Source organism: Pagrus pagrus (genome assembly GCF_965226575.1).
Source record: "Pagrus pagrus genome assembly, chromosome: 8".
NCBI lineage: Eukaryota > Metazoa > Chordata > Actinopteri > Spariformes > Sparidae > Pagrus > Pagrus pagrus.
Window position 1 is genome coordinate 18,866,218 of NC_140192.1, and position 27,823 is coordinate 18,894,040.

The window sequence follows — 27,823 nt, forward strand, 5'->3', positions numbered from 1 at the left end:
GCTGAGCTGAAAAGATTATCTTTTTCTTGCAATGGCCTTTCAAAAACCCATGATGGATGACCCAGAAGTGATAAAGGCAGCAGTCACTCCAGGTAAGCCATGATGTGAGAGAGGATATTTGAAGTGATTGTTTTGAAATTTGGTGAATCAAAAATAAAATAAAATTAAGCCCGATGTTTAGTAGTTTGCCACAGTGGTTGTATCTGCTGTTTACTTCTATTCATTTATCTATAAGTGATTATCCCTTGGAGGGTCGAGGGGGGCTGGTCAGCCAATCCCAGCTGACATTGGGCGCGCTCTAGTGTTTACTGATATTGAAAAACTTGTGGGTGCCTTCTTTAGTCTATAAATGTACATATAACATTCTGATTTCAACAGAGTCTGAAGTTGAGGCTAGAGGTCAACGAGGAAGTTAAATATTTTTTTTGATAGCAATGAGAACATCGATAATAAAAGAGGTCAATTGCAAGTGTTATCACCTCTGATAAAACATTAACACAAAACACATTGACTTTTCACCACTATCATCACTGTACTAAATATGAATACAAGCTCCCATATAACACATTTAGTTCAGTGAAGATTGTTAGGGCTGCAAGCAAACACTGCTTTATGATTATACTTATTATACTTTACCTCATAGACAGTGCTTTGAAGAGAGTTTGTATTAATTGTTGCAGTTTTGAATGTTGTTTGGAGGAAGTGTTCTCATAAAATAAGCTTTTTTAATTATTATTATTTTCAGTACCCACATGTGAGAGGCTCCTCTCTGTATATATGATTTACTTGATTCTTCTACTAAACCTCAGGTCTATGAAAAAACTGACTCAAATACAAGATCTCTCTCTTTCTATATAGCTCTCTCTCTCTCACACACACACACACACACACACACACAGACACACACACACACACACACACACACACACACACACACACACACACACACACACACACAAACTTCAGAAACAGTGTGATGTCATTTACTTCTAGGTGGCACTACAGTGCAGATAAAATTCTACTGAAAAAGCTGGCAAAGCTTAATAACATTAGTCCATAGAAGCAACTGCAGCAATCACACACATGTTCTTAAGCAAATGCAAATAGGAATTTTCTAGTTATGCACTAAGATGGGAATTCAACAGTTAACCTTATTAAGAGAAGAAAGGAAATATTAAAGTTCTACTCCATACAGCTACATACTGCATACTACATAACTCCAAAATTGATGGTTACGGTTAAAAGTTGACAGAAGTAGATGTGTTGTCCTCTTCGTCCATTCTCTCTTTGATTTCATGTTTCACAATTATCAGGTCAGCAACAGTATCCAGCTGTTTCCCTGCAAAAAAAAAAAAACTATCCTCTGCACTGCCACTCCACACCGACTAAATCTATCCACATTTCAAATTTATCCACATCTTCTGATTGAACTAGTTCGAAGACCTGTCATAGGATCCTGGAAGATCATTAGGTCAAAATGTTAAGTTAGTAGGATAGACAAGCCAGAAATAACAAGAGTTTTTTCAGAGGCCTACAATAGTAAACATGCAACATAGTATGATAAGAAAATTGTTGTTTCTTAGAAAACTACAAGCAGCACAATCAGTTATCTGGTATCTATGAACTCATAACAAGGTGAATACCAAAGATACGCATAAATATGCTGTATGAAAATGTATATTATTATTTTAAAATGATATTATAAATAAAATACACTTACAGTAATAAACACAATTTCAGCATTTGTTTTGTCAATTTTCAAAAATGCTGATTTTAATAAGTTATTTTTTGTTATCTATACATTTCAAAGTTGTATTATAGATATTTGCCCAAAGTACGTCCATACCAACTGTCAAGACTTTAGACACATCAGCAACAACATAAATGAATTCAGAGCAATACACACAATGAACAGGTCGATGTCTTTAGGTACCTGGGCACTGGGATCAACCACATGCAGATAGGGTCTACAAACAGGCCCTACAGCGCATGTTTCTCCTGAGGAGGCTGGAAGGTTTTAACATCAGACAGAACAGTTTAACAACTGTATAATGGTCGCTCATTGAATTAGTCCTCACATTTAACATTGCATCCTGGTACAACTTTCTCACTGAAGAAAGCAAGAAAAAACTCATCAGACTCATCAAACATGCAGCTGAGATCGCCGGCACCACTCAAATCAAACTTTCAGAACTATACAGTCGTGCAGTACAAAGAAAAGCAGTTTACATCACTGAGGACCCTTCACACCCCCTTCACCACTCATTTCATCTACTCCCTTCAGTCAGCCACTTCAGAGTAGCTACCTCTGGCAAAAAGGAGAACTTATAAATCAGTTAATTTAATTTAATTCTTTTTCATCTGCCTATTATTTCATTTAAGATGCTGTGTTCGTAGCCATGAAGTTCATGTGGTCCCGCGGAAGCATGAGACTACCACCCTCCAGTGAGTAAAAAGGAACTGACACAAAATAGTCTGGTCTTGGACAGTAATTTCAGGCATGTCATTTTTCCTCTGACTTTCTGACCTCAGTCATGTATAATCATGTGTTGTTTCTTGGATTAAGTCTGTTCACAGTTGGCTTTTCTAATTCAGTGTTTTTTTCAGTCTCTGGCACAGATCTTCCATCATTAATGTATAATCCTGAAGACATCAAACCAGCTTTAAACCTGGTTCTGTGTGGAAGAAGAGCAGAGAAGACTTCAGCAACCAAGGCCATTTTAGGTCATTCAGTCTCCAACCCATCAGAGGATGATGAAAATCAGGGAGAGGTGTATGGACATCAGGTTTCCCTGGTGGAGCTGCCTGCCTTGTATGGAAAACCTGAGAAAACAGTGAGGGAGGAATCATTCAAGAGTATCTCCCTCTGTGATCCTGAGGGAGTCCATGCCTTCATCCTGGTCCTTCCTCTAGTTCCCCTCACTGATGAAGACAAGAAAGAGATAGAGACCATCCAGAACACATTCAGCTCTCAAGTGAATGACTACACCATGATTCTGTTCACTGTGGAGTCAGATCCTACCTGTCCAGATGTTGTTAACTTTTTTAAGGAAAACAAAGACATCCAGGAGCTCTGTCAAAGATTTGGAGGAAGATATTTTATTCTCAACATCAAGGACCAGCAGCAGATTCCAGAGCTGTTGGATAAAGTAGAAAACATGAGAGTTGAAGGATCCAGATGCTTTACAAAGGACATGTTCACCATGGCTCAGATAAATAAGGTTGGAGAGCAGGAAAATTCTAATGAAAGACTTAAAGCTGAACTACAGAGTGTGAAACAGAGCAGTGACGAAAAGCAGGCCAAAGAGTGTCTCAGGATGGTGCTGATTGGGAAGACTGGCAGTGGAAAGAGTGCAACAGCAAACACCATTTTGGGCGAAAAACCTTTTACACCCAGAATGGCCCCAAAGCCAGCAAACACGTGTTGTGAGAAAGCAACAGGAGACATTGATGGACGACCTGTTGTTGTGGTCAACACCCCTGGCTTGTTTGATACAACTCTGTCTGATGATGAAATTCAACGAGAGCTTCATAGATGCGTCAGCATTTTGTCTCCTGGACCTCATGCTTTCTTAGTGGTGCTGCAAATGGGAAACATCACAGAAGAAGAGAAAAAGTCTGTGGAGCTGATAAAAACAGTTTTTGGCAAAGGGTCGGAAGATTTCATCATCATCATATTCACCAGAGGAGACGACCTGGATCAGCCATTTAAGAGTTATGTGGAGGCTTCAGGTGATTTTGTCCAGCAACTCATCAATGACTGTGGAGGAAGGTACCAGGTCTTCAATAACAAAGACACAGATCGCACACAAGTCAGAGAGCTGCTGACCAAGATCGAGAAAATGCTGAGGAAAAATGGTGGCAGCTGCTATGACACTGACATGTTGTTATGGGAAGCGAAACAAGAAGCTAAAAGACTGAATGAAGAAATGCAAAACATGCAGCAAAACAATACTGGGGAAAAAAAGTGCTCCATCCAATGACTCTGTGGAACAAAGAAACAGAAAGTCCAACTCTTAGAGTATCAGCTTGAATGTTTATGTTTGCTGATTTTGTTTTTCTACTCACACAGTTTTGTTTGCTGGATCTGCATGTTTAAATGAACTGCCAGATAAATACAAAAGACATGGGTCCACCAATGTGGTAAAGCCAACAATAGCAGATCCTCGACTTTACAAATGAATGGAGGAACTTGGAAAAGCCATCACGAATGGAAAAAGGCCTTTTCTGTTCTCTTCAGATTTACCCTGGACAAGAACTGTCTCCAAAAGGGATACTAATGGATATCTACCACTCCATTCACCACAAGTGAGAACTTTATTAACACTGCAACAATTATAAAAAAGTTGTAAAAGTAAATATTAATTGAGCTGTTGCTGCATCAATCTGAGTCACTGTAGGAGAATGCGTTGTGATCAGAGGAAACAATACAATTTATCTTGAGTACACATCCAACAGGAAACCAAAGGGTTTCTCACTGAACTGACTGAAAGTCTAAGCAACAAACTACAGCCTCCAAAAAGAGCACTGAGGTGAATCAACACCTCTAGCACCATCACAAAATAATATGAGCTTCATGAAGCCAAACATGTTGCCAACTGTTCTCCTGATATTAATTGTAAGTGTTCCTGTTATTGTGTCCCCCCTACGTATAATCACAATTACCATATTTGTTTCAACTGCAGTTTTGCTTATTTTTTATACTATCTTAATGATTTACAGATATTTTCATGTTATCTTAATGAAATGTATTGCGTTTGAGACGTGAACACTGAAAGCTTAAAGCAACATTGTGTAGAAATTGGCATTTTGTGCGATTTGGTGCCCCCCACAGTTTCTGAGTGCAACAATGTTATGTCTTGGAAACTTGTACCTTCATGTAAACATGTATGTAACGCTGTGATCCTATCCTCTCACTCAAATTACATAGTGCAGAAACAAGTGTTAGGAGAACTCAGTGGCTAAGACTGAGACACCATTCACCCTATTACAAGACACTAAACCATCAACATGATTTTGAAGCTGTTATTTTGAGCTGACGATAAAAGCGTTACATAATGATGCTTTAAGTTTGATCTCGCATAATGATGACCATATCAGCCATCTGTACATTTTAATACTGAAGAACACTCTACTACTTTTGATTACTATTTGTTTAGATTGTAAGTTTAGATTTGTTTTTTTATTTAAAGTGTCAGCAGTAAAGATGAGTATCAGCCCTGTTTGAGTACTTCATATCAGTTTTGTGAAGACGCACTCTTATAAAACCTTAGATGATATATTTTAACTGATCATTTAATTGTAACATACAATTTACAAATATCACAGTATATTTTTAATATATAACAGCCAAATATATAAACATATCACAGTAAATATTAAAAAATGCATGTATTAAGTGATGAATAACATTGAGGGCTCATATGTACTTCCACCCAAATATGAAAAAGCGGGAATGTATGTGTATCTGTACTTTTTGTACTGTATCTCATAATCTTGTAGAAATTATCTTTATTCTTTAACCATTTTCAGTGGGTAATGTAACCTTTGGCACCACTCGGCAGTACCTGATTATTTAAAGAAAAACCTAATGGTAATCAAACACAGAATGATTGTGATGATGCATGATGTTTTTAATGTAATTGTTAATAATATGATTATGTCAATTAGATCTTGTTGTGTGCTGGAACTTTTTTTCAACCATTGTAGTTAACCCTGGACCAACTAGCATCCAGGGGAGAGGCACTGCTGTGCTCGGGGTATCTTCAGTTCTTTAGATAACCCAAATATAAGGACAAATCTCCTGATGGCAATAATGTAAGATGTAATCAAAAAATGATCTGAAGTACAAAAAGTGATCAAAAAGGACTATTGATAGAAAATGTGCAGATAAAGAATAATAAATGAAAAACATTTGAGTAAATCCAGTGTTGAGCTGAACTGGAGGAGTTGCAGGTCCTTGCTATAGCTACGGCACCCCAAAAAGAGACAAGCACATATCGACAGAGTTAAACTACACATCTTTCAATGTTACAGTAATGTCAAACTGGACAACTTATTTTCATCTGTTGTCATTTTTAGCCATACCTAAAGTTTAATAAGTTTAAAGATTCACAGTAAACAGTGTGTGTGTGTTTTGCAGCCACATTCATGTTTTTCAGTATTACACCACATTGCACAATTAATACATTTAATTGTAAATCAATAGTTGAATAATAGTTGTTGATTTTAAGTAAGCGGTAGGAAATTGTTACTGTTTGACATTTTTTATAACAAGTGGACACAAACCTCTGAGGTAATAAATAGTCACTGTTACATTAACTGTTATACCATGACGTCACTGTAGGCCACATGAGAATTTCCCTGGTTTGGACCTGGTAGGCCTTCAAACTTAAGCTTTACCCCTGGTCTTCTCTCTCTGCAGCACCAGTGTTGGGCTGTGGTGAAATACGCAAAATCAACACCCCACAAACAGACTAAAAACAGCACACTGGGTTCAGTGTGCCTCACATCCTGCATTGCCCATACTTAGCACCGGCAGGCCATTTTCATTTGTGTAAGTCTGACCACAGCCTCAGACCATTACAGACAATACAGTAAATGGCTGAGCTCAATAGGCTGTGCTCTCCCTTCGCTGCTACCAGTACATAAATAATAATTATGCAACAAAAAATTCATTCTTAATTATTAGTTTTCAGCTGGTACTGCCTGGCACATAATAAGGTACACTTATCGTATCAGTATTGTATGCATGGTGCAGCATCAGGTGTCAAGTATTCTTTTCCATTACCAAAGACTTACAGACAAGGGCGAAACTTTAGTTTCAGAAGTGGGGGGGACACAAGTAGGAACTGCAAATTTGTGCACGCATAGTGCGCTCGATTTCTGCCTGCGTAGAGCTTAAATCATGCCATTTCTATTTAACCCTAGCCTACTATTTTGTCATTAGCCATACTGCCAGTGGCGGAGCATGGGTCTCAGCACAGAGAGGGAGGAGCATTCTCGATGGGCCCTTGTGATAGTTATTTAAACATTGCATTTATTTCATTATTTAAACATGCTAGTCACACTAAATATTTCTGCAGAAGACAATGCCACAGATCCCCCCCTCTGACACACACACACACACACACACACACACAGGTCACTGTCTGAGTCAGTGGCTACCATGTCTAAGCCATGTAGCTAGCATGTTAATTGTAGACTGTCTGTGTCCATTTAATGTTTGTGTTGTACCAAAGACATGGTAGCTACTGACTCAGCCAGACATCAACCTGCTTGAGCTTTCAGCACCATAGACAGTGTTGGTCGCAGACTGACAGTCAGACACAAATCAACCCAACTCAGTAACCAATCACACAAGCAGCTCCATGTTGTCCCTGTGTGATGTTCAGGACAGGTGAGGACAGTCTGAGGACAGAGAGCTCTGAGGTTGAAGTTTATAATTATGAAATGCACCGTGAGACTGTGACAGGTCTGTACGTCTTGACCACATGTCAGCTGTTCAGCTGTAGTATAGGAAACTCCGCTGTTCTCAGCTCCACCGCAAGGAGCGCTTTTTTTCCTTTTTTTTAAATTAAGCTCCGGTAGCGACCCGGCTGAAATGCACGAGGATGCGCGGATCCAGTGTATTTATCAAAGCTTGGTCACCATGCTGAGGCACCGGGTTGGTTTGAGCTGCGTTCATGAAGCCAGTCTTTAATCTCCCGTGTCCAACTTGTTCAGAACGCTGCTGCCCGATTTTTAACAGGCACGTCCAGGCGTGAACACATTGCCCCTGTGCTGTCGTCACTCCACTGGCTTCCAGTTCGTTTTAGAATTGATTTTAAACTTTTAATGTTTGTTTTTTACGCCATTAATGGCCTGGCTCCCTCCTACCTGTCAGAGATTTTAACTGTCCGCGATCATGGCAGGGCCCTCCGTTCTTCCGGCCAGCTCCTGTCAGAGGTACCAAGGTCAAGACTTAAACAGTGGGGCGATCGTTCTTTTGCTGTCGCAGCTCCCAGGCTGTGGAACAGACTGCCCCCTGACATTCGCACCACTACTGACCTCAGCCTTTTTAAATCGAAGCTGAAGACACACTTTTTTAGATTGGCATTTAACTCTGACTAGGGTAGTCCTGCTCTTAGGTGTACTTATTTTGCCTGTTTTTTACTTAATGCACTTTTGGAGGGCCTGCAGCACTAGTAGTACTTTCTTGTGTTTTCTTGCAGCACTGTAGCACTTTCCTGTGTTTTTTTTTTATGTATTGTTTTGATGTAAAGCACTTTGGGTACCGTCTGGCTATTGTAAAGTGCTATACAAATAAAATTTGATTGATAGTAGCCTCAATCAATCAAACTCGTTACTCACCTGTCGTCAGCGTTTTAGTGATCGTACAGCCTGAGGCCAGTATACAACAGGTAACGGTGTTGTCTCTTTTCACCTCCTCTCTTCCTTGTGTGATCAGTGCGCTGCATACACGTTTTAAACAGAGATGGCTAAGCGCCTGGTTTAACATATTAGTTAGCTAACATTAGCTACAATAGCGTATAGAGTAAAGTTAGAAATACCAGTCATGACTAATCAACCCACATTTTCTTTCTTCCTTTTTAGTCGCGTTCCAAATAAGGACTTTAAGTTGAGCTGTCGGCTCCTTGTCATCTTTTTGCTGCTGTGCTGAGTCCTGTCTGTGTCTTTGATTGAGCACGTAGGGAGGGGGGGCTTCCGAGCGGTCAGTATAAGCAGGGTTTCTTGTTGTTTTGCAATTACAGCCTGTGCCTACTGTTTGTTGTCAAACTGTAAAAAGTGGGGGGGGACAAAAACATGATTTTGAAAAGTTGGGGGGACATGTCCCCCCTGTCCCCAGTGGAAATTGCGCCCTTGCATAGACCTGTAGAGTTAGGATGACCATCTCAATTAACATTAGAGCCCGACCGATATATCGGCTGGCCGATATTATCGGCCGATATTAGGCATTTTCCAAACTATCGGTATCGGCATTTATAATGGCCGATAAATGAATATTTAAAAAATAAAATAAAAACGGACGAAACCCCCTCCAACCATGTTATGAGTGTTGGCGTTGCATATTTAGTCCACCAGAGGACACTCTACAACGTCCCTGTTGGCAACACTCGTGTTTAGAACGCCACAAACCCGACAACCAGCTGGTCCAGCCAGAGTCGGGCAGAGCAAACCAGTTACCCACGACTAAGATCATTGTTGAAGTGTGTTCATTGTAGGTTGGCAATTGTCACGAGAAATACATTGCTTAATTAACAATTAAAAGAACATCCCCATCAGTTCTCTTAACTCAAATAAGCATGACAAAATTTGTGACTACCATGTCCAGTTATCAGCCGATATATCGGAATATCGGATTTTAAAATCACTGAATATTTGTATCGGTATCGGCCTTAAAAATCCTTTATCGGTCGGGCTCTAATTAACATGTATGAAAAGTTGACATACTCAGCAGCAGCACTATGCTACACAATCATAATCACCCCATTAAGAGTTTGACGAAGAAAAAAATGACTCATGTTGTACAAAGTGATTTAGTGAAGTACAAAATCTGTCACAGACAAAGGTCTGAACATGAACAGAACAAGAACAGTAGCTCAAAAACATTGAAAACTCTAAACTTTGCAAACTTTGTGCCAGTGCTCATTTCAAACTAAACAGTTTTACTTTTTTTTCACTAGGCTTGAAATTAAAACTTGTATGATTTACATCAAGGAGTTACTGCAGTAATGCAATACAGTGTTACATTCACAGGAATAGTTACAGCTCGATTCCACCAAGCAAGGCTGTGTTTTTGGCAGGAAGTTAAACACGGGAACTGCATAGAGCATCAATTTTCAAAATAAAAAATAAATTAATTAATAAATTTAAAAAATATTCAAAAAGAGAAAACATTTCACTATGTTGCCTACTTACCCATGTTTGGTTGACAAAAGTCAAGAAAATTAACAAATCAAACAAATCTGAGCAAATCCACAAAATCAGGCCAACACAACGCTCCACTTCTGAATTGCTGCCAGTGGGGAATGAAACAAAACCAGGTTGCAGTAGGAACAGGAAGCAGCCGTGCCTGGTGGAATCCCGATGCCAGTCCTTTTATCAAGATGTGAAAACTGAGGCAACCCTCTCATAAACATCAGTTGTACTGATCAATATGCAAATCCTACGTGGAAATCTACGGTTAACTGTAAAGTCTGAAGTGCCACATGTCAATAATGAATCACTCATTAATTCAAATGAGTTGCTTGTCATTCAGTAAGGTTTGTCATCACTGTTTGTTTTGCCGTGACCTGAGCAGTATGTTTGTGGCAGTAACTGGTGCAGCTCAGAGGAAGAAGAGCTTGTCGGAGAGTTGTATTGCCGGCTCAGAGTGCAGGTACTGGCCAGACAAGTAAGCCAGTTTGTGGGCATATTTGCATGGTGCTGGAACACGAATGGTACCCGGCCAGTTCCAGTACAGGTGGCACATCTTGAACGTCAGCCTGATGTGGGGCCAAAGCAACAATGTTAAATGTGTTTCGGCATTGAACAAACAAACAGCTGCATTAAAACCTAATTCTAGGGCTGGGCAGTTTGACCTTAAAAATAATACTGAAATATTTCAAAGCTATATTGCGATACACAATACATATCTGGATATCGATATTAGGACAATACGATTTTGATAAATAATCATCTGTAATATGAATGCAATGACATAATAACAACAACATCACTTTACTGTAATGCAGCCTTTAAAACCAGGAACACAACACTTACGCCATATCAGAAGACAATGATATCCAAAAATCTGTGATGATGTACATAGTCTCATATCACAATCATGGTATAATATTGCCTAGCCCTATTCATTTGTATCCTCCTGAATACAGGTGATACAGTGAGATCCAAATGTTTGAAAAATGCTTGTTAAGTTTACATTCCCTGAATTGTAAACATTTTTCAAATGTTGAGAAATAAAGCATTTTAGGTATTTTAATAAAATATGGAAATGTGCTTATAATACACAACATGAAGCTGTTTTTGTCTAATAATCCACCATGAGATGCTGACGTAATGATAGTCTTTAAGTCTTTATGTTTATCAACCAATGTTTTGTTTCATTGAACCTCAATAAAGATAACTAGTTTTAAATGTATACCAGTAATCAGAGGAACATTTGGTAGTTATCTCTACCTCTGCAGATGGTCTGGTGTGAGGTTTGCCGTGTTGTACAGAGAGACGTAATGTGTTGGAAGTCCACAGCCCTGGCGAATGTGATGTGCCATCAGATAGAAGTCCACCCTGAAAAATAAAAAAAGACTGGAACCATCTCAGACCACGATGTTCGAGTGAGTGTTCAAAAACAGCATCCATATGAACACATCGTCTCTTCAACTAAACTGCTGGTGTCAAAGCTAATGAAAGCAGAAAACAGGCCACCTGTGGCCCAAGGCTGGATTCAGAGTGAAAACAATGCTGTGTCATAATATGCAGCGTTTTCACTGATGTTTATGGGGCTAACTGTGATTGTTTGGGTTCTGTCCCCAATGTGCAACTAACACAGGATCATTATGCAAGTTAATGCGCGAGTTGATCGTGGCTCACCTTTTACCAAAGCAGTTTAATTTCAGCTTTCAATGCATTTGGTTGACCAATCCTAGACATAATTGTACATTCCAGGTAAAATAACTTGTTGCATTGTCAGACCTGCCAACCTTGAAGAAATTTTATGAGTTTCTCTGGTCCAAACAGTAGATTACAGAGTATCTTTGGTAGATCCGTGATTGTCACGTTTCCATGACGACTGACCGGAAAAAGACGTGTGGTCATGTTTGCGTGACTCCAGATTGTAAAAATCTCTAAAGGAAAAAAATAAAAATCTCTGGAGACACCAGGCAGTTGTTTTTTAGTTTTTAGTGCAGACAGTTGATATTATTTATCTAAATAGTATTTTTATTATTTATTTATTTTTGTGGTTGTTTGAACAACATTTCAAGAGTGCAATCTGTAAGACCTGGTGTTACATAAATGTATTATAATAAAAACATGATAAATGATAATATTTTCAAATTTCCAGTCAACTTTTAACATTGATCTTAAAGCCTTATGGAATCACTCCTTCTAAATTCTACTACTCCATTAATGAATCTGTTACCTATAGGGCCCTGCCATCAGTCAATGGTCAGGGTCAGGCCCCTGACACAAAAAAACACACTCGGGCACCATTGGGCCGCTGGTGGGCCACCCTACCACCGGGCTTAACAAGTCTTCTGGGGGAAACCCTGGTGTTGAACTAAACTACAAGAGTGAATTATTAGCCCGGTTGAAAGTGGCAACAAGGTAAAGGCTTATGGTACATTTATGTTTGTGTTGAAATTAAAGTTTGTTTATTGTAAAGTAAAGCTAAATGCCACAGACTAATTATAGATGTATGGACTAATGGCTTTTTATTTGTTTTTATTTTAGCTCTTACGTTGTTTTTGTTGGTCATAAAGAATTGCTTCGAGGAATAAAATACTTCAGACCACCACCAGTAAAAGCTTCCTTAATTTTGACTGGCGCTACAATACTATTTGCAACACACACACAGTGACTTTGACGAGTGGTTAACAACACCGTCGGGTAAACTCAACGTCTTAATTTTACCTTTTCAATGCTGTTTGCATTGGCTGAGAACTATAGGGATGCAGGCGATTAGCAGTGACAGCAAGCGGGCGAAGAGGGATCGGTTATCCAGCCACCCTGGCTTGCTTGAGGCACTGAATTGAATTGAACGTGCGCAGCATTCGTCTCGGAGGGGCAGGTGGGCGAGGGTGTTGAAATGTAGCGCTCTGATTGGCGAAAAGCTTTTCACTCCACTTACACGCAGATTGTTGCGGCTCAGCGGCAGAATCAACTTCAGAGATTGATTTTACATAGAAACTGAAGCCGGCGAACTGCGAGATGCAACAAAATGCGTACCTGGAGAGCAGCAATTCGTACAAGCGTACTTAAGGGTCAAAATGCGTGCCGAGCACGAAAAATGCGTACATGTTGGCAGGTCTGCATTGTGCAAACTGTACTGCTGCATTGATCATTTTCAAAAGTTTTAAAATCCTGCCTCAAAAACAAACAGCTGGCTACCATCTAGGCATCGGATAAGCCTTCAAATTGAACCCAGCCTCAGAGTTGAAAAGAGGATCTATTACCAACTCATTCACTTGGATACGTTAAGACTGACCAATCTCTCTGGGTCAACGTGTGGTCCAGCACTGTTCCTGGAGGTGGGGCCCCAAAGTTGTTGGACATGCAGGAGTAGAGGGTAGTGCTGATGCGCTTTTGGACCACGATGAAGACCAGCTTGGGCTCATAGGTGGGGAAAGTCTCAAAGCATTTGATTAACTGTGGGATCTCGTACTGCTCAACCATCCTCAGCTGACCGTCTGACACACCATCACGATACACCACAATCTTCTCTGGCAGGTTGTGGTTGACCTGCACGAAAGAACATACACAAAAGCCAATGATTCATTAAGTTATGGCATGGCACTCCTGCCCCCCACTGGGTGTTTTATGAAGTTGCTGAACCCAATGAAACAGAGACCAGGGAGGGAACAGCCATCACCATCATCTGTGAGTCTTGGCTGAAAGGTTGAGGTATGGTTTAGAGCAGGGCTTGACAGTGTGATAATGTTAGTTTTTTTTTTACTGCTTTAAACTCAAATTTTGGCCATATTTTATAAATTGCTACTTTTAACAGTAAACTGCAGTTAATGTGACAACACAGTTTACACTAAATGCTGCTAAATGCTAAAGTACTTAAGCCGAGTACTGTTGGGAGGTAAAAATATTTTGGTGTAAAATGTCTCTAACTCCAAACTTAGTGTACATTTTACCAAACTGCTGTCAGAGATTAAAGTAACCAGAAGCAAGCAGTGACCAGGTGTACCTCAGTACAGTGGCAGAAAACAGTGCCACAACAACTGACAGGATTACAACACATTTTAGGTATTATAAGCTTGTACTATTTACCTCGTAGTACTTCTGCAATGCGGCCAGGAAGCAAACTCTGAAGCCATTGATCAGCTCTTCATTGGGTGTCTGGAAAGTTACTCTGGAGTACCAGCGGGTCAGTGAACTGGAGAAGAAAAAAGCAAATGCATTTTTATTGAGACTAAATTGCACAAGACGAAAGGGTGAAAAAAATGTTTACTCTCTAAAACTAAAGATTTTTTACTTTTATTAGTATTGTGGGGATGTACCAATAGATTTTCTGCAGATACAACCTCATAATCTGCCAGTCTCATCATGTAAGAAAGGACTCAAAGCTGTGTGTGTGGCAGTTATGTAGGTAGTAACCAAAATAGTTACACACCAATACGCTTTGAGCTCCACATGAATTCATTTTGAGTAACCACTGAGAAATGATTAATCCAAACAAGAACCAAAACTAGGGGAAGAAAGTTTACCTGTTCACACTGGCAACAAAGCCCATGACTGATTGATGCACCTTGCTGGTGTCATGGTGGACATCCACTCCAACCACCATTAAGTGTTTCTATTAAAGTGAGGCAGACATTCATTATTTTTACATGAACCACAACATCTGTGATCAATTTCTCATTAGAATATGATACATTATTTCACAACGTACCATCAATTAAGCAATGTTATGCTTAGTTTAAAGGATCTACAAGGAATGAGCGAGTGCACCGTTATTACCAAGTGCGCACGATATAGTCACAAAACCAAGAAATTTCACAGTAAAAGATATTGTCCCAAAACCGTCCACAGATCCAGTAGATAAGGAGTTTCTTTCTACACCTGTAAAGACATGACACTTACCAGAGGGACACTGACTGTCCACAACTCTCCTCCCAACTTGCTGTTCATTTGCAGGAGTATCTTTTGGGCAACACTCTTCAGCTTTTGCTGCTTGGAAATTGTCCGCACATTAATGGCCTGAAAAAAAAAAAGAAAGAAAGACAAAAACAAATCATGTCAACATACTCCATTTTCCTTTATTTCTAAACCAATCATACAGATACACTTGACAAACTTTACAAACCTGGGATGGGATGGGACTTTTGACACAGCAGAGCTTCTTGATGGCACTGTACAGATCGTCTCTGTTGCCGGTCATGATGCACACTACAAGCTGCATTTTAGGCTGTGAACAGAGAAGAAATGACAACATATACAGGGTGGATTCGCATTTACATTGTAGGCTTCGTTAAGTGGTACCAGACAACACTGTCCAATTTGTATTGACGTTTAAATGTTTCATTTGTGCCAAACATCACAGCATTCATTAGTAATGACAAAGAAAGATGGATAATGCAAAATGGATAATGTGAATTTAGTCACAGTTTGCATGGTGCTACCTCAAAAACTCATTAGCTAAACACTCAAACATGCAAAATCATTCAGGGCCCCGACACCAGCAGTTGCTAAGGTTGCCTAAGGAAACCAGACTGAAACCATTTTGCAGTCTCGTTTCTGCAGCAACCACTGCTACACAGTTACAAATAGAGACAGAACAGACACTTTAACATGACAGCAACAACACAACAACTGCTATCTAGTGGCAGCAAGAGCTATTTAGTCACATGGATTTGTTGAGTGTGAATGCAGGGAGAAGGATGTTTATGCATTATCTATCCAATCACAAATTAATTAATACATAATTTACTTTTAGACACTATAACAAAAAAAACACTACATAGCCAAACAACCTCAATGTGGCTCAGAGTATGTTTACTTGAGTGAAATGCCAATCATATTTTAAGACTACATATCGCAGCACATGCACTTGCTCCTGTGTGCTACTCTTGTACCGTAAAATATGTTTTCCAACAGGCTTTTAAGTCAATTAGCACAGAAAGTGAATTGTTCTCTTTATTGGCTGTCACTCAGACTACTTGAGCTTTAGCATCAGTCACCATCAGCTTAAAAAACATGCAGGGAGAGCATGACAAACATTTGTTGTGGACACACCATGAGTGATGCAAGTAGTATAAAGTCACTCCTTACACTACAAGCTACTAATGTTAATGTTACATATATATTTTATGTCATACCTCACTGGTGAGCTGAGAGTGGATGCTCTTGACGTAGGTCTCAGTGCGATCATCCCTGAGCTCCACACAAATGGGCCGCTCTAGTCGCAGCCCAATAGGCCCAGCCACCTTTTTAAAGGTGGATACCAGCTCTTCTGCCACTTCTGCACAGCGGCGAGGGTAGAAGATGGCCCAGATATTCAGTGGGATCTAAGAGTAAGATGGATCAAGTTGATGAAGAAACAAATAAATACTGCAGCCATTTCTGAGACTGAGCCAAAATAACTAATGTGGCTGCAGGCTGGTGGTTGCAGAGGGCAGAAAACAGCTGTGGCCACCATCACTGCAGGTCGAGTTTGGGATAGGTTTAAAAGTTTTATACGTCACGTTACACATAAATCGTATCAATTAAAAATGAAGAGGCAGCACCAGAGATTTATCTACCAAGACTCACAGAGCTGATTGAAGCATCCCTGACAATCTCTCTGGACCAGGATAAATCAGCACCTGTGGCAAATGATGAAGACTGCAGACAGATGGTTTCAACAGGTAGAGTTCTGCCTTTGACCTGCAAGAGACAAAACCAATACACAATGTACTGTAAGAACAAAAGGAAGTGTGGTTACAAGAAAAAAAATTAACTAAAAATAATCAAATATACTAACGACATGTGAAATTTAAAACACAAGAGCCAAGCAATAAAGAACATATAAACACTAGATTATATTTCCTGCTTACCTACCTGCTATGCACCCATTTGACAGTTAAGCAGCATTTTAATATCCGACACATTTTTATACTTTATGTTTTAAAATCATGTTCCTCAGGACCAGACTTCCTTTAAGTCAGGACCTTGTTTAAAGACTAAAACGGGCTCTGAGCAGGATTGTTGTCCCTGACTTCTAAACAAACATAACTTACAGTGACTTCAAACAGCCTTTTATATTTGATGCATTTTGTAGACTGACATTTTTTCATTCTGAATCAACTGTTTTCTTGGACTGAAAAGCAGGATCACAATATTACACAAACATTTCATTTATTATATTAAAATAAGACCAAGACACTTTGCATCACACCCTGGTCTTGTGAGAAAGCTGTGAGCTGCATTGTTTACAATATATGAACTTCAAAAGTGTTTATCGGAAGTGAAACATAGGCTTTGTATGAAATATTCAAAGTTGAATCTGAAAAAAGCTGCAGAGCCTCACCACCAAGAGTTGTGAGCTGATCTCCAGTCCCCATCGGCTGAGTTCCTTCTGACTCTCAGGGTTGGTGCTGATGTTCTTCAGAAGCTGTTTAATTGAGTGGGTGTGCTGCTCACCGCTCACATTGATGTGCATGGTCACCTCCTACAACATATCAAATCTTCACTGAGTCAGTTTCCATGCGTTCTTTTTTTATTTATACACAAATGCATTCAGACACAATTTTTTAGGGCTTAAATGTACTTTCTTAGAAATAGTGATTTTGATAACAGTTGATGTAGCAATACATTATAATAGTGAATGCCCAAACTGGTGTGAACCTTTTTATTCAACATTCATTACAAACCTTATACAACTGCTTAAGAATGACCATTCTTTATACTGTTTAGAAACACAGGAACACCGTCTAAACTTTACAGCTGATTAATGTAGGTGTTTGAAGATACAAGAGGAAGAACATTGTGTTGATACATCACATGTACCTGCATGGTTTTGAAGTCCTTCCTCATTTTGTCAGAGATTCCTGTCATGAAGGAAAGCTCTGGTACCAAGAGGATCTCTCCAGTAATGATTTGCTGCAATAAACCAGCATAAAAAAAATGATCTACACTGCTAAGTGTTTACTGCTCATATAATATTGTTGTTCTACTGTAATTACCTCTTTGAATCATTATGCTTTTGATGGACTAAATAACCTAAAGTTACATTTGTATATGAAACAACTGAAGTCTGAGTAGGTTGTTCATCCAAAGCAGATTGCCTCTCACACGGGAAAATGTGCAATAGCTTAATATGACAAACCTATTTTAGTTGTTGTTAAGCATTTATTTTCATTTTGTGCAATTGAAGTCCTGTAATATAGATTGCAAGACTTGGCCACTAGGTGGCAATCTGATGCAAGAATTCATTTCATATCGGCTGACTGGTCTATAATAAGGATCTTAAGATTATTATAAAAAGAAACACAGCTGACAGTGTGTCTTGAACATATATTATTATGTTAAAATAACTGAAGAGCAGTTTTACCTTCCCTCCTGGCCTGGCCCTCTCCTTCGGGCGATGCATGAGCAGAGGCTGGTCCATTTCCTTGATTGTAATGCCATAGTTCTTGCTGTTAACAGATGGAAGCCCATGTAATGCAATGACGAAGTAAGTGTTAATAAAAATAAATAAATAAATAAAAAAATAAAACACTTATTAAACCAACAAATTAGATATAATTTAGACTTTCACTGCCACTCTGAAACAGTCACCATTTCAATACACAAAAACATAAATTTTGTCAAGTCTAACCTGTAATACTCCACAAAGGTTGTTTTAGTGCCATCCATCAAAGTAAAGGTGTCTTTGGGTGACTTGTCCCACTCAATAGCATCAATGCGGTAGGTGCGGTTGTTGTAGCGGGTGATGACGATGCTGCCGATGAGTTCTTTGGTGCATTCGTCTTGGAAGTTCTCCCTGCTCTGTTGATACAACATGTTCCTGGCAGCAAGCAGGAGCCAAAGGTCAATTTTCTCTTATATGTTCCAACAGATATTATGAATAATATATAGATGCAATAGATAGACTGCAACAAACGGCCGCATTTGGCAATTCACTGCCCTCCAACTCACCTCAGCTGCACCAAGAACGTCACATCTTACAGACTGGTATTTAATTATGTATGACTGTATCACAGAGCATGGCATCTATATAGCTCTGTGTGGCTCAGTAATGGGATAAACTAATGTCCAGTGCACGAAAAACAAATAGAATAAATGATGCACTTTTGATTTTATTACTCTGGTCCAACAGAACAGATTTCCTACCAGCTCATTTTTAGAAATATGACGATGTCTACTGAATTAGCATTTTCTGTCCACGGAGAAACATTGTGAAAGCCGCGTTCTGCCTCTGAAGCTTGAATGAATTTAGCTGGCTGGCTATGCTGAGGAAACTAAGCCAAGAAAACAATAGTGCAAATAACAATGCCAACATTTAAATAAGACTCAGTCACTGACAATGGATGATGCAATCCCAGACCTATTTTGAATTAAGCACAAGTGATTGCTGATGAAACTAAATGTTTGACTTATGAGTCACTTATGGGTGTGCCATATCAAAATGTTTGACCGTTACACACAGCAACAACAAGCATGGCTGAAAGTGAGACAGCAACATTTGTGGAGGACTTGTTCCAAAAAGGGGAGCAACTTCAGTAATGTGGAAGTGGCTTGGTTACAAAAAGTCAGATGTATGACATACCACTGTAATATGTAAGTGCAACAAGACCGTAACAACAAAAGGGGGCAATAAAGCAAACTTATTTCACCACCTCCAGCAGGTGAGCATGATGAGAACAAAAATCTGACAGATAGAGTATGAGGAGAGTTAAAAATCCTAAGAAAAGGTAGAAATTAACAGCTATTGAATTCTGAACAAAAAATATGTCAGTCTTTTTTCAAATAGTCAAAAATAACGTCATCGCAGAAATATCCTGAAATACTGTGATATTAGAGCCATCACGTTTCCCTACATGCGACTAGGAATTTATCTCTGAACTTGTAACTATTGCATGATACTGTTGAGAGGCGTTTTGAACTCACATGACATTCAGCACGGAGTCGTTCCTCAAGACTTTGTGAGAGACATCTACACACAGGTACAGGCCTCCGTCTGTGCGCTTGATACAGGTTGAATAGCCTGGCCATACTTGCAGCCTATAAAAACACACAAGAAGGATAATGAATGGACTAGAGTTGCCATGATATTAGATGGTGTCGGGCCTCTGAAGATACAACTCAGTACTAACCCCTGTTTTGCCAGAATGACTGCGCCTTCTGGATCGTAATGATTTCGACCCACCAACTTCAGTCCAATGACTTTCATCACCCTTGAAAAACAACAACACTGTGTCACATACGGTCATGTGGACATCCTTCCATCCATCCCAACATGATGGTAGAATAATGAGATAATTATGGTTGCTTAGGTTATTTCATTAAAGGGTTTTAACAAAAACAAGCAAAATGCTCAATTCTCTAAAGAAGTCTGGCTTTGTATCACACAGGAAGGTTCTCCAGGAAGAACAGGACATTAACTTATTAGTCAAAACACAAACAACTCCGAAACAATAATGGACAAGGTGATTACAAAATACATAATAGAAAAAAACTTCATTAACATCATGTCGACTTTAGTGGATGGTGGGCAATTGCAGCACATCATTCTAAATTCTTAACCTGACAGCTTGAAAATGACTGCCATTATCGCTTTTGTTCACTATGTGAAAAACACTACCGATTTGCATTTTGACTCAGATTTGTTTCAAATCTGATAATTTATACAAAATCAAAAACTTAATCGACCAAAGAATTATTTTTTTTTTTTTACTTTAAATACCTTCTGAGCACCACGTTGTAGAATGGGAGGCACAGATCCGAGTTGGGTGGCAAAATCTTCTTCATTTGGATTTTGATTTCTATTTCTTCATTATCAGTCCGTCTCAAACTCTTGAGTACCACCTGTAGGTCATCCATATATTAAGCAACAAAAAGGAATCTGGTGCTAAGTTTAGCAATGTGACTTACACAAAACTCAATGCATTTAAACTGTAAAACTTTTATTTTGTAGTTTTCAGCCACAGGAATTTAGTCATGTACATACAAAACAATTTAAATTAACAAAGGACAAAGACAGTAAACACACCACACCATGAATAAACCACACAACTTATATTTGTGATACATACGTCCTTCAGGTTAACAGGCAGGTAGAGTATGGAGCCATCAAAAGCTACTACTTCCCCTGTGGTCGAGCGGTGATCTTTCATCATGCCAAAACGCATTGCCATTGATTCAACATTTGGACTGAAAAATAATATTGAAAATTCACAACTTCTAGCATTCATACAATACTTTTAGTCACAATTACCACTAGGGTTGGGCGATGTCCGCCAAACTGGCATATGACGTTCTCTATTGTGAGATATTGCCATGGACAATACGCATTTGGGGCAGCATGTCCCCTCAGTGTTGTCATAAGGCAGCAGTTGTTTATCAGCTCACCACTGTAGCCGGCGCCGTTTCCTACCATTGCTCTGACATGAAACTATCTCTGGTTACCATTGACATACCTCCCTGTGCCAGGTTTAAAAGCGCCCTTGTCTCCGCACCACGTCCGTAACTTAGCTTTGTTCAGCCTTATATGCATAAAACAACGTTGGTCGACTAAGAAAGCTAAGCTCAGGAAACTGTGCATAAAAATGGCATGACTGAGAGAAACAGCAGCCCGCAGGAAGAGAAACACTGCTGCCACAAATTTAACCAAGTGTCTTGGGTTCGCCTAACTGAGCTGGTTTAATAAGAAAAATCAAACGGGACATGAAGATGTAATGTTAGTGCACTGTGCAGCAACATGCTTCTTTTCATTTCCATTCCCCACAGATCACATACAACAGCAACAACTCTTGCCCTACAGCAACTCTGAGGGGACATGCCACTTAATTGTGCTCTCTGGTGGGGAGCCTTTTGAATCACGATATCACGATGGTCAGGGACTAGTAGTCGATGGCTGTCAGCAATCAGTGATGGACCATGGGATCGTTCATCTGCCCAACCCTAATTACCACAATAAACTGACAATATAAATAGCAATAAACAAATGGTTGGCTTATAGCACAAAGCATGTCACCTCTGGGATTTTATTGACAGCAATGCTTCTGTGTAATTTTGGCTTTGTTTGTCTATGTTCATATTTGGTTCACAAGTAAATCAACTTATAACATTAGAGCAAATTCTTATGTTTCACTAGACATGGTGGCTAAAACGTCACACATTCATTTTTTCCACTGGCCATTTTTGTTGAATGGTTGCTAAATAAAGGAAACACACATGATACTTACGTGAATGTAACATGGTATTGATAAACAGCTTCATTCTTGCATCGAATCGGGATGTGGTTTGAAGCAATAGTTATAGGAGCTCCTTTTGTTCCAGCCTTATTAATCGGCTCACTGACCAGATGGAGAATATACATGCACGAAAAGATCATTTCAGCACAAGACACAGCAACAGTAACTTACTTTGTAGTAATGAGTCTGACATCTCTGTAAATCGGAAGTGAATTATGGCCCTGACAAAGCAAGGTGATCTCAATGAACCAGCCCTGTTAAGGGCTGATCAAATGTATGGCATTGCCTTGCATGTGTAACATGCTGCACTTGAACACACCACAAAGACAACAGTCAAAGTCGAACTGTACATCTTTATGTATAATAATAAGAGAATGTAACATTTTACTTGTAGGTCAGATGACAGAAAGAAAAAAAACAAGTTGGATGAGTAATGTAATGACAATGCACAAATTAAGATCTGATATTATAGACTTGCGCAGCTACAGACACATAATGGCTGCTGGAGGTCAGCTTGGTGTCAAAGCCCTGAGAGGTAAATGCAAAGTAGTTAAGTATACTTACCGGACAGCCTCCATTTTCAACTCCACCTTTGCTGGTGCGACAGTGGAAAGCTCCAGCACTTCTTGAGTGGTGGGCACTGGGGGCATGGTCCCTACACATTATTTGCATTTTAAGATCTATCATTTTCAGAACTCCAGAACTTCAGAAGTAATTGCATCAAAAACACACATTAGAATAAAACATTTTTGGGGTGAATTTTTTCTTTACAACATTCATGAAAGAAAGGAGGAAGGAAAAAGAAGGAAGGAGAAGGAAACATTTTATGTCTTGCTGTGTTTCATGAATTATCAGAATCACTTGTTCATCAGATTGTCTACCTGTGAGGGAAGTCTGAGACTGTAAGGCTGCTTGTTCCTCAGGCGCTGGAGCAAGGGACTGGACAGGACCCGGAGTAAAAGGAGGGGGTAGAGCGCGTCCTCTTCCTACTCCAAGCTGAGGCATCGCTGCTCTTCCAAGCCCCACCATTGTCCGAGGGAACAAACCTCTGCCATGGAAACTGTAACAGGCCAGGGTCGCATACCAGTTTTTTCAGTTCTTATGAAAATGATATAAATCTTTTTTTTATTCTGCATTTGTCCTGGCTAAATATCTCCAAATACTGATCACATTATATTGATTCTATTGCATACATTTTTGGACCAACAAGAAATCTACGATACGCTCAAACTAGATTTACAAGTAATATTTACTGAGGGAAACTTACGGCCAACCATTGTAAGAATCTGTCTCTCTATAATATTTGTGAACTCCAGTTGAAAGCTGCTCTTTAATTTTATGGAAACAAAAGTTCCAGACAAACTTCTGCACCACTTCAGTAAAGGAGACACCTCTCTTACAACAACTACAAATTAAAAGCAGCACCTCACGGCTCAACGAAATGCACTAGCATACATAAATTAGAGACAATAGAATTGAATAAAAAAAACACTGATTCAGATCACAGCTGCATACTTTAAGTGTTAGTGAGGCATTCAGTAGGTGTAGACAGCAGCATGATTAAAACTGAATTGCATCTGTTCTGTGAGATGGACAGGAGACAGCTGAGTGACAAATGTGGCTGGAAAGCATCCTGCAACCAGTTTATTAGACACACCCAACTAAAACCAATGCACTTAAACAGCCGAGAAATAATTCATTACATTTCATAAAAGGTTGTTTTTGTTAAAACTTGTTTTAGAGAATGTTGATTCAACTTTGTGGTCATTTTTGATGGATGTACTGTATGTTTTCTTGCATCGGGCTGACAGGTGTTTCTGATATTTAGTGTAGATCAGTCAATACACTGCATCTTGTTGCTTCTCTGCCACCTACCTGCTGCCTCTACTGATCAACTCTTCAGGTTGGCCAAAGCTCTCCTGGCTGCTGAGTGGACCTGCTGGAGCACTTTGCAGCTTCACATCTCCCAAATCTCCAGCTGCTCCTCTTCCTGTAACAAAATTAAACTGCTCAGTTTTTATGGATCTTCTGCAACATGGGTTAAACCTGTATTGTTGATCTGAATGGATCAATGCATGTCAGGCCATTGAAGTTTGCTTTTGTCCTCTCTACCATGGCTGAACAGGGGACATTAAGCATTAGACCCAATTTAAGGATAATGATGTTTAAATGTCCTTTAAGCAACTCTCATCAAACAGACACAGACAATGAGAAAACAATGCATGCACGTGTGGGAGAGCGAGAGGTCAGAGACAGCATGAACTATATGAAGAATGGCTCTGACATGACCCAATCAACCCTGGCTTTTTCCAAATCAGATCCAAATGTATTTATAAAGCACATCTAAAACAACAACAATTGGTTTAAGTGCTGTACAGTTAGAAATAGCAAAAAACAAACAGTTCCTTCAGCTTTTTACTTGACAGCACACACACACACACACACACACAGTGGAATGGAATAAAACATGTTATTGTATATATTCTCTCTGCTAATATTATAGTATTTAATTAACACAAATTATATAATTTTTTAGATGTGACAATGTATTTGTAATTTAACTGTAAACTAATAAAATGTATATACATATTGATGAGTTTGCAGTACTTTTAAAACCTGGGTACTTTTAAAACACTCAAGAATAAATGCAATTACTTTGTGCCACAAGAGGTTGCTAAAGCTTTATGCAGTGTAACTAATAATCTCCTCCCTCTGAGGAAGATACTGCATTACTGAGTACTATGGCTTCATGATTCTCAAATGATCATCATAACACACAAGAGAAGTTGTCCTTGGATGACATGCCACCTGTACCCTGCCACATCTTGCACTGTTTTCTTACACTGTCAGAGCAGCATGCAATATGTTTAACCATCAACCAAACAGTAGTTGGGCCCGGCTCTGTTTAGTACAGACCCACTGGTGGTGTTCCTCTTCCCCATGATGTCATTGACGGATCGATGCCCATTCCTCTAAACATTGAGACCAGTACGGATGTTTGACCATGGGTGGGCGTGTCAACCTGTAAGCAGATAAAAACCTTAGCAACTCTTAACGTAGGGCTATCATATTTATAAAATAACTGCAACTGTGTATGCATGAAGACACATTTCTGACCCTAACCTCTTTTTTTGCCGAGGTCTCTTCTGTGAGATGTGGCGTTGTGGTTTCAGGTGGAGGTGGAGGTGTCTGTCGGTGCTGCGGCTCCAGACTTGGCAGGATGGCACCTCTTGCCACCCCTACCTTTGGTTCAGTTGCTGGGAGAAGAAGCCCTCTGGCTCGGCTGAATCCCCCATCATCAGGCTGCAGCAGCAGCCCCCTAGCTCGTCCGATCACAGGTTCAGCAATGGGTAGTGCTACTCCTCGTCCTCGTGGGGTATCGCCAGGAGTGAGAAAACCTCTGGCTCGTCCTAGACCAGGTCCTTCCGTAGAGAGCGGCAGCCCTCTACTACGTCCTACAGCCGGCTCCTGTGGCTGCAGTGCTCTTCCGCGTCCCATCCAAGGAACGCCCGTCATACCACTGAGGTCAGGAGGCGTGTTTGGATCCATTCGGTCCACTGCTGATGTTACATCAATAGGTTAACTGCAAGGAGAAAAACACAGTCCAAAAGTCATTAACTAAGGGGTTTTCAAGTCAATTAATCATAGCTACCTAAGGATATGATGCATGGTGAGGTGAGTCTGTCAGGCAGCATTGGTTGTTGTTACTAAACGCCATAATTTCAGTTTTCATTTACCAACTTAACATTTTTTATTGAGCACACTGTACAGGAAGGGTAGACCGATATTCAGCTTTGTAATAATTATCAATATCTGTGTTTTTAGTGAACGATTCCCCATAAATTACAATAAAAATCATAAATGCACTACTTTGGCTCTGATGCAGTATCCTTTCTCTGTTGGTAGTTGCCACTCAGCAGGCTCAGTGTCCACAACTCAAACTGTCTGTCACAAGTAATCGCAGATCAGCATTGAAAAATCTGAATTTGCTTGCTAAGGTTGTCACATACATTAAGTTAAGTGAAAGTATTAAATAGCAGAAAAATTAAATACTGAAGCAAAGTACCTCCAGGTTGTACATAAGTACAGTACTTGAGTAAATTGTAGTTGGTTATATTCCATCACTTATTATTCTCGACTTTGAGACTAAGATTTTTATTTTTCCTGTACATGTACATCAGTTACAATCATTTATCGGTCTCGTAGATTACTAGAAACGGTTATTGGCCTTGATAAAAACCCATTTGTCGACCCTGACTGTACAGTCAACGAAAAAACAAGTGAGCCTGACACTTTCTGCAAGCTCATCAAAATAAGATGAGTATTACATTAAACCACCTGCTTCTCCTTAGTAAAGACCACTGGAGATTAAAAGATGCAGAGTACATTTTTGGTATGTAATGTTAATAGTAAGGCCCCAAAATGCATTAAACTGACATCACTGTACAATAATTACTCAGCCATGGCAAGAAGTAAGGTTAAATACAAAACTCAAGCATACCCAACATAAAATACAGACAGATCAGATTATTTTTTGTCATAGTGTACTCTGCTAGTCCAAAAAAACCTCACTTAAATGTCAAATTCACCCAAATATTTAACACCCAGCAAGGAGTCTTCTATAAATCTACTGACATGCAGGTACTTTAACAAGGTGGAAATGTGTAGGGGAGAGAAAATAAAAAAGACAGTATTGCTGAGACCACATGGTAAATAAGCTAGCTAGCATGAAGCCTAAAAAAGACACGTTAATGGTGCGTTCACGGCAAGTCGGAAGTCGGAATTTCAGACAGGAGACGTCGGCTCCTAACGCATACCCTCAAGAGACTTTATTGAGTACAGATCAACAGAAAGGAGGTGGCAACTACAAAAGTTGTGCACGTTTCACAAACACTCTATTAGGTATTAAAAGTGATGAAGATGTAAAACATCGGATCTTGCCCGAGTTTCCAACTTTGATGGCCGTTTCATTGCACTTTTCCTTGTCGGAGAGGTTTTTCCCCACAGTTCCAGGTACAAAGGAACGCGCCATTATTATCGCTAACGTTAATTGGCTATAAGTAGACATTATGGCGCCTGATTTCGTCGGCTCGTTAAGTCCTATTCACTTATCCACTCATTAACTAACTTTGTTGACGATGCTATCCAACACGAAACAATACGTTAAATGAATACATTGTTGGCATGGCACCACTGGCAACCTGGCTAAATTAACAGTAAGTCAGCTAGCTAACTAAACACGTGTTGAAGAAAATGTACATTACACACAGCCCAGGGTGACAACCACTCCAGAATAAATTCGACCAAAATAGTTGCAGAAAACTCAGAAATATGTTTCCCCAAACAAGAATACATGTTAGTTATTAAGTTACAGCAAGAGGACTTACATACAGTCGAGGGAAATGTCTCCAACCAGGCGCAATGTCAAGTCGATGTAAATTGCTCCAGAAAGAAAGACTTGATAGCGATGGTAACCTCCCTCCCACGCCCTTATTGGATAATCAGTTGATGCTGCAGCAAGGCATTGGTTTACTGCACCTGTCAATCTGTAATCATTCATGTACATGATGCTGAGGAGTATTGTTTTGTTGCCCTCTGGTGGTCACCACGTGTAACATCGTGGGGAATCCGTGGCACATTATCAGCATCAGTGTCAGTGACCTGCATTTCCTGTAATTGACTTGTAATGCAGACGCATG

General features: G+C 39.7%; 2 protein-coding genes across 3 annotated transcripts; one reads left to right on the forward strand and one right to left on the reverse strand.

Annotated features, from left to right (window-relative positions):
* LOC311261896 (GTPase IMAP family member 8-like) lies at nt 1–3,983 on the forward strand (the record flags this gene model as incomplete). Its single annotated transcript, XM_084360909.1, has 3 exons — nt 1–92; nt 2,383–2,445; nt 2,608–3,983. Exons 1-3 carry the CDS (start codon nt 32–34, stop codon nt 3,981–3,983), a joined length of 1,500 nt encoding a protein of 499 aa, XP_084217035.1. The 5' UTR covers nt 1–31.
* A 5,540-nt stretch (nt 3,984–9,523) lies between these two features.
* Nucleotides 9,524–27,662, reverse strand: piwil2 (piwi-like RNA-mediated gene silencing 2). Of its 2 annotated transcripts, none has more exons than XM_084360450.1 (24): nt 27,516–27,662; nt 25,248–25,707; nt 25,041–25,146; nt 24,000–24,114; nt 23,006–23,184; nt 22,689–22,779; nt 22,116–22,226; nt 20,964–21,081; nt 20,615–20,736; nt 20,025–20,105; nt 19,819–19,932; nt 18,527–18,715; nt 18,260–18,344; nt 17,716–17,808; nt 17,237–17,377; nt 16,480–16,593; nt 16,047–16,235; nt 15,035–15,136; nt 14,812–14,928; nt 14,436–14,524; nt 13,999–14,104; nt 13,208–13,461; nt 11,182–11,289; nt 9,524–10,487 (listed from the first exon to the last, which is right to left on the reverse strand). In XM_084360450.1, exons 2-24 carry the CDS (start codon nt 25,671–25,673, stop codon nt 10,331–10,333), a joined length of 3,207 nt encoding a protein of 1,068 aa, XP_084216576.1. In that variant the 5' UTR covers nt 25,674–25,707; nt 27,516–27,662; the 3' UTR covers nt 9,524–10,330. The 2 variants fall into 2 exon arrangements, with proteins under 2 accessions (XP_084216576.1, XP_084216575.1); XM_084360449.1 differs by having other exon boundaries at nt 27,512–27,662.
* Nucleotides 27,663–27,823: the final 161 nt, after the last annotated feature.

What these genes read in the sequence shown, in the direction of transcription:
- piwil2 (XM_084360450.1), bottom strand. Translation starts at nt 25,673, where the DNA reads ATGGATCCAAACACGCCTCCTGACCTCAGTGGTATGACGGGCGTTCCT. An exon ending in TTGATCAGTAGAGGCAGCAG is followed by an intron (nt 23,185 to 23,999) that starts GTAGGTGGCAGA and finishes GGCCTGTTACAG; the next exon opens with TTTCCATGGCAGAGGTTTGT. An exon ending in CATTGCAGAAGTACTACGAG is followed by an intron (nt 13,462 to 13,998) that starts GTAAATAGTACA and finishes TCTTTCGTGCAG; the next exon opens with GTCAACCACAACCTGCCAGA.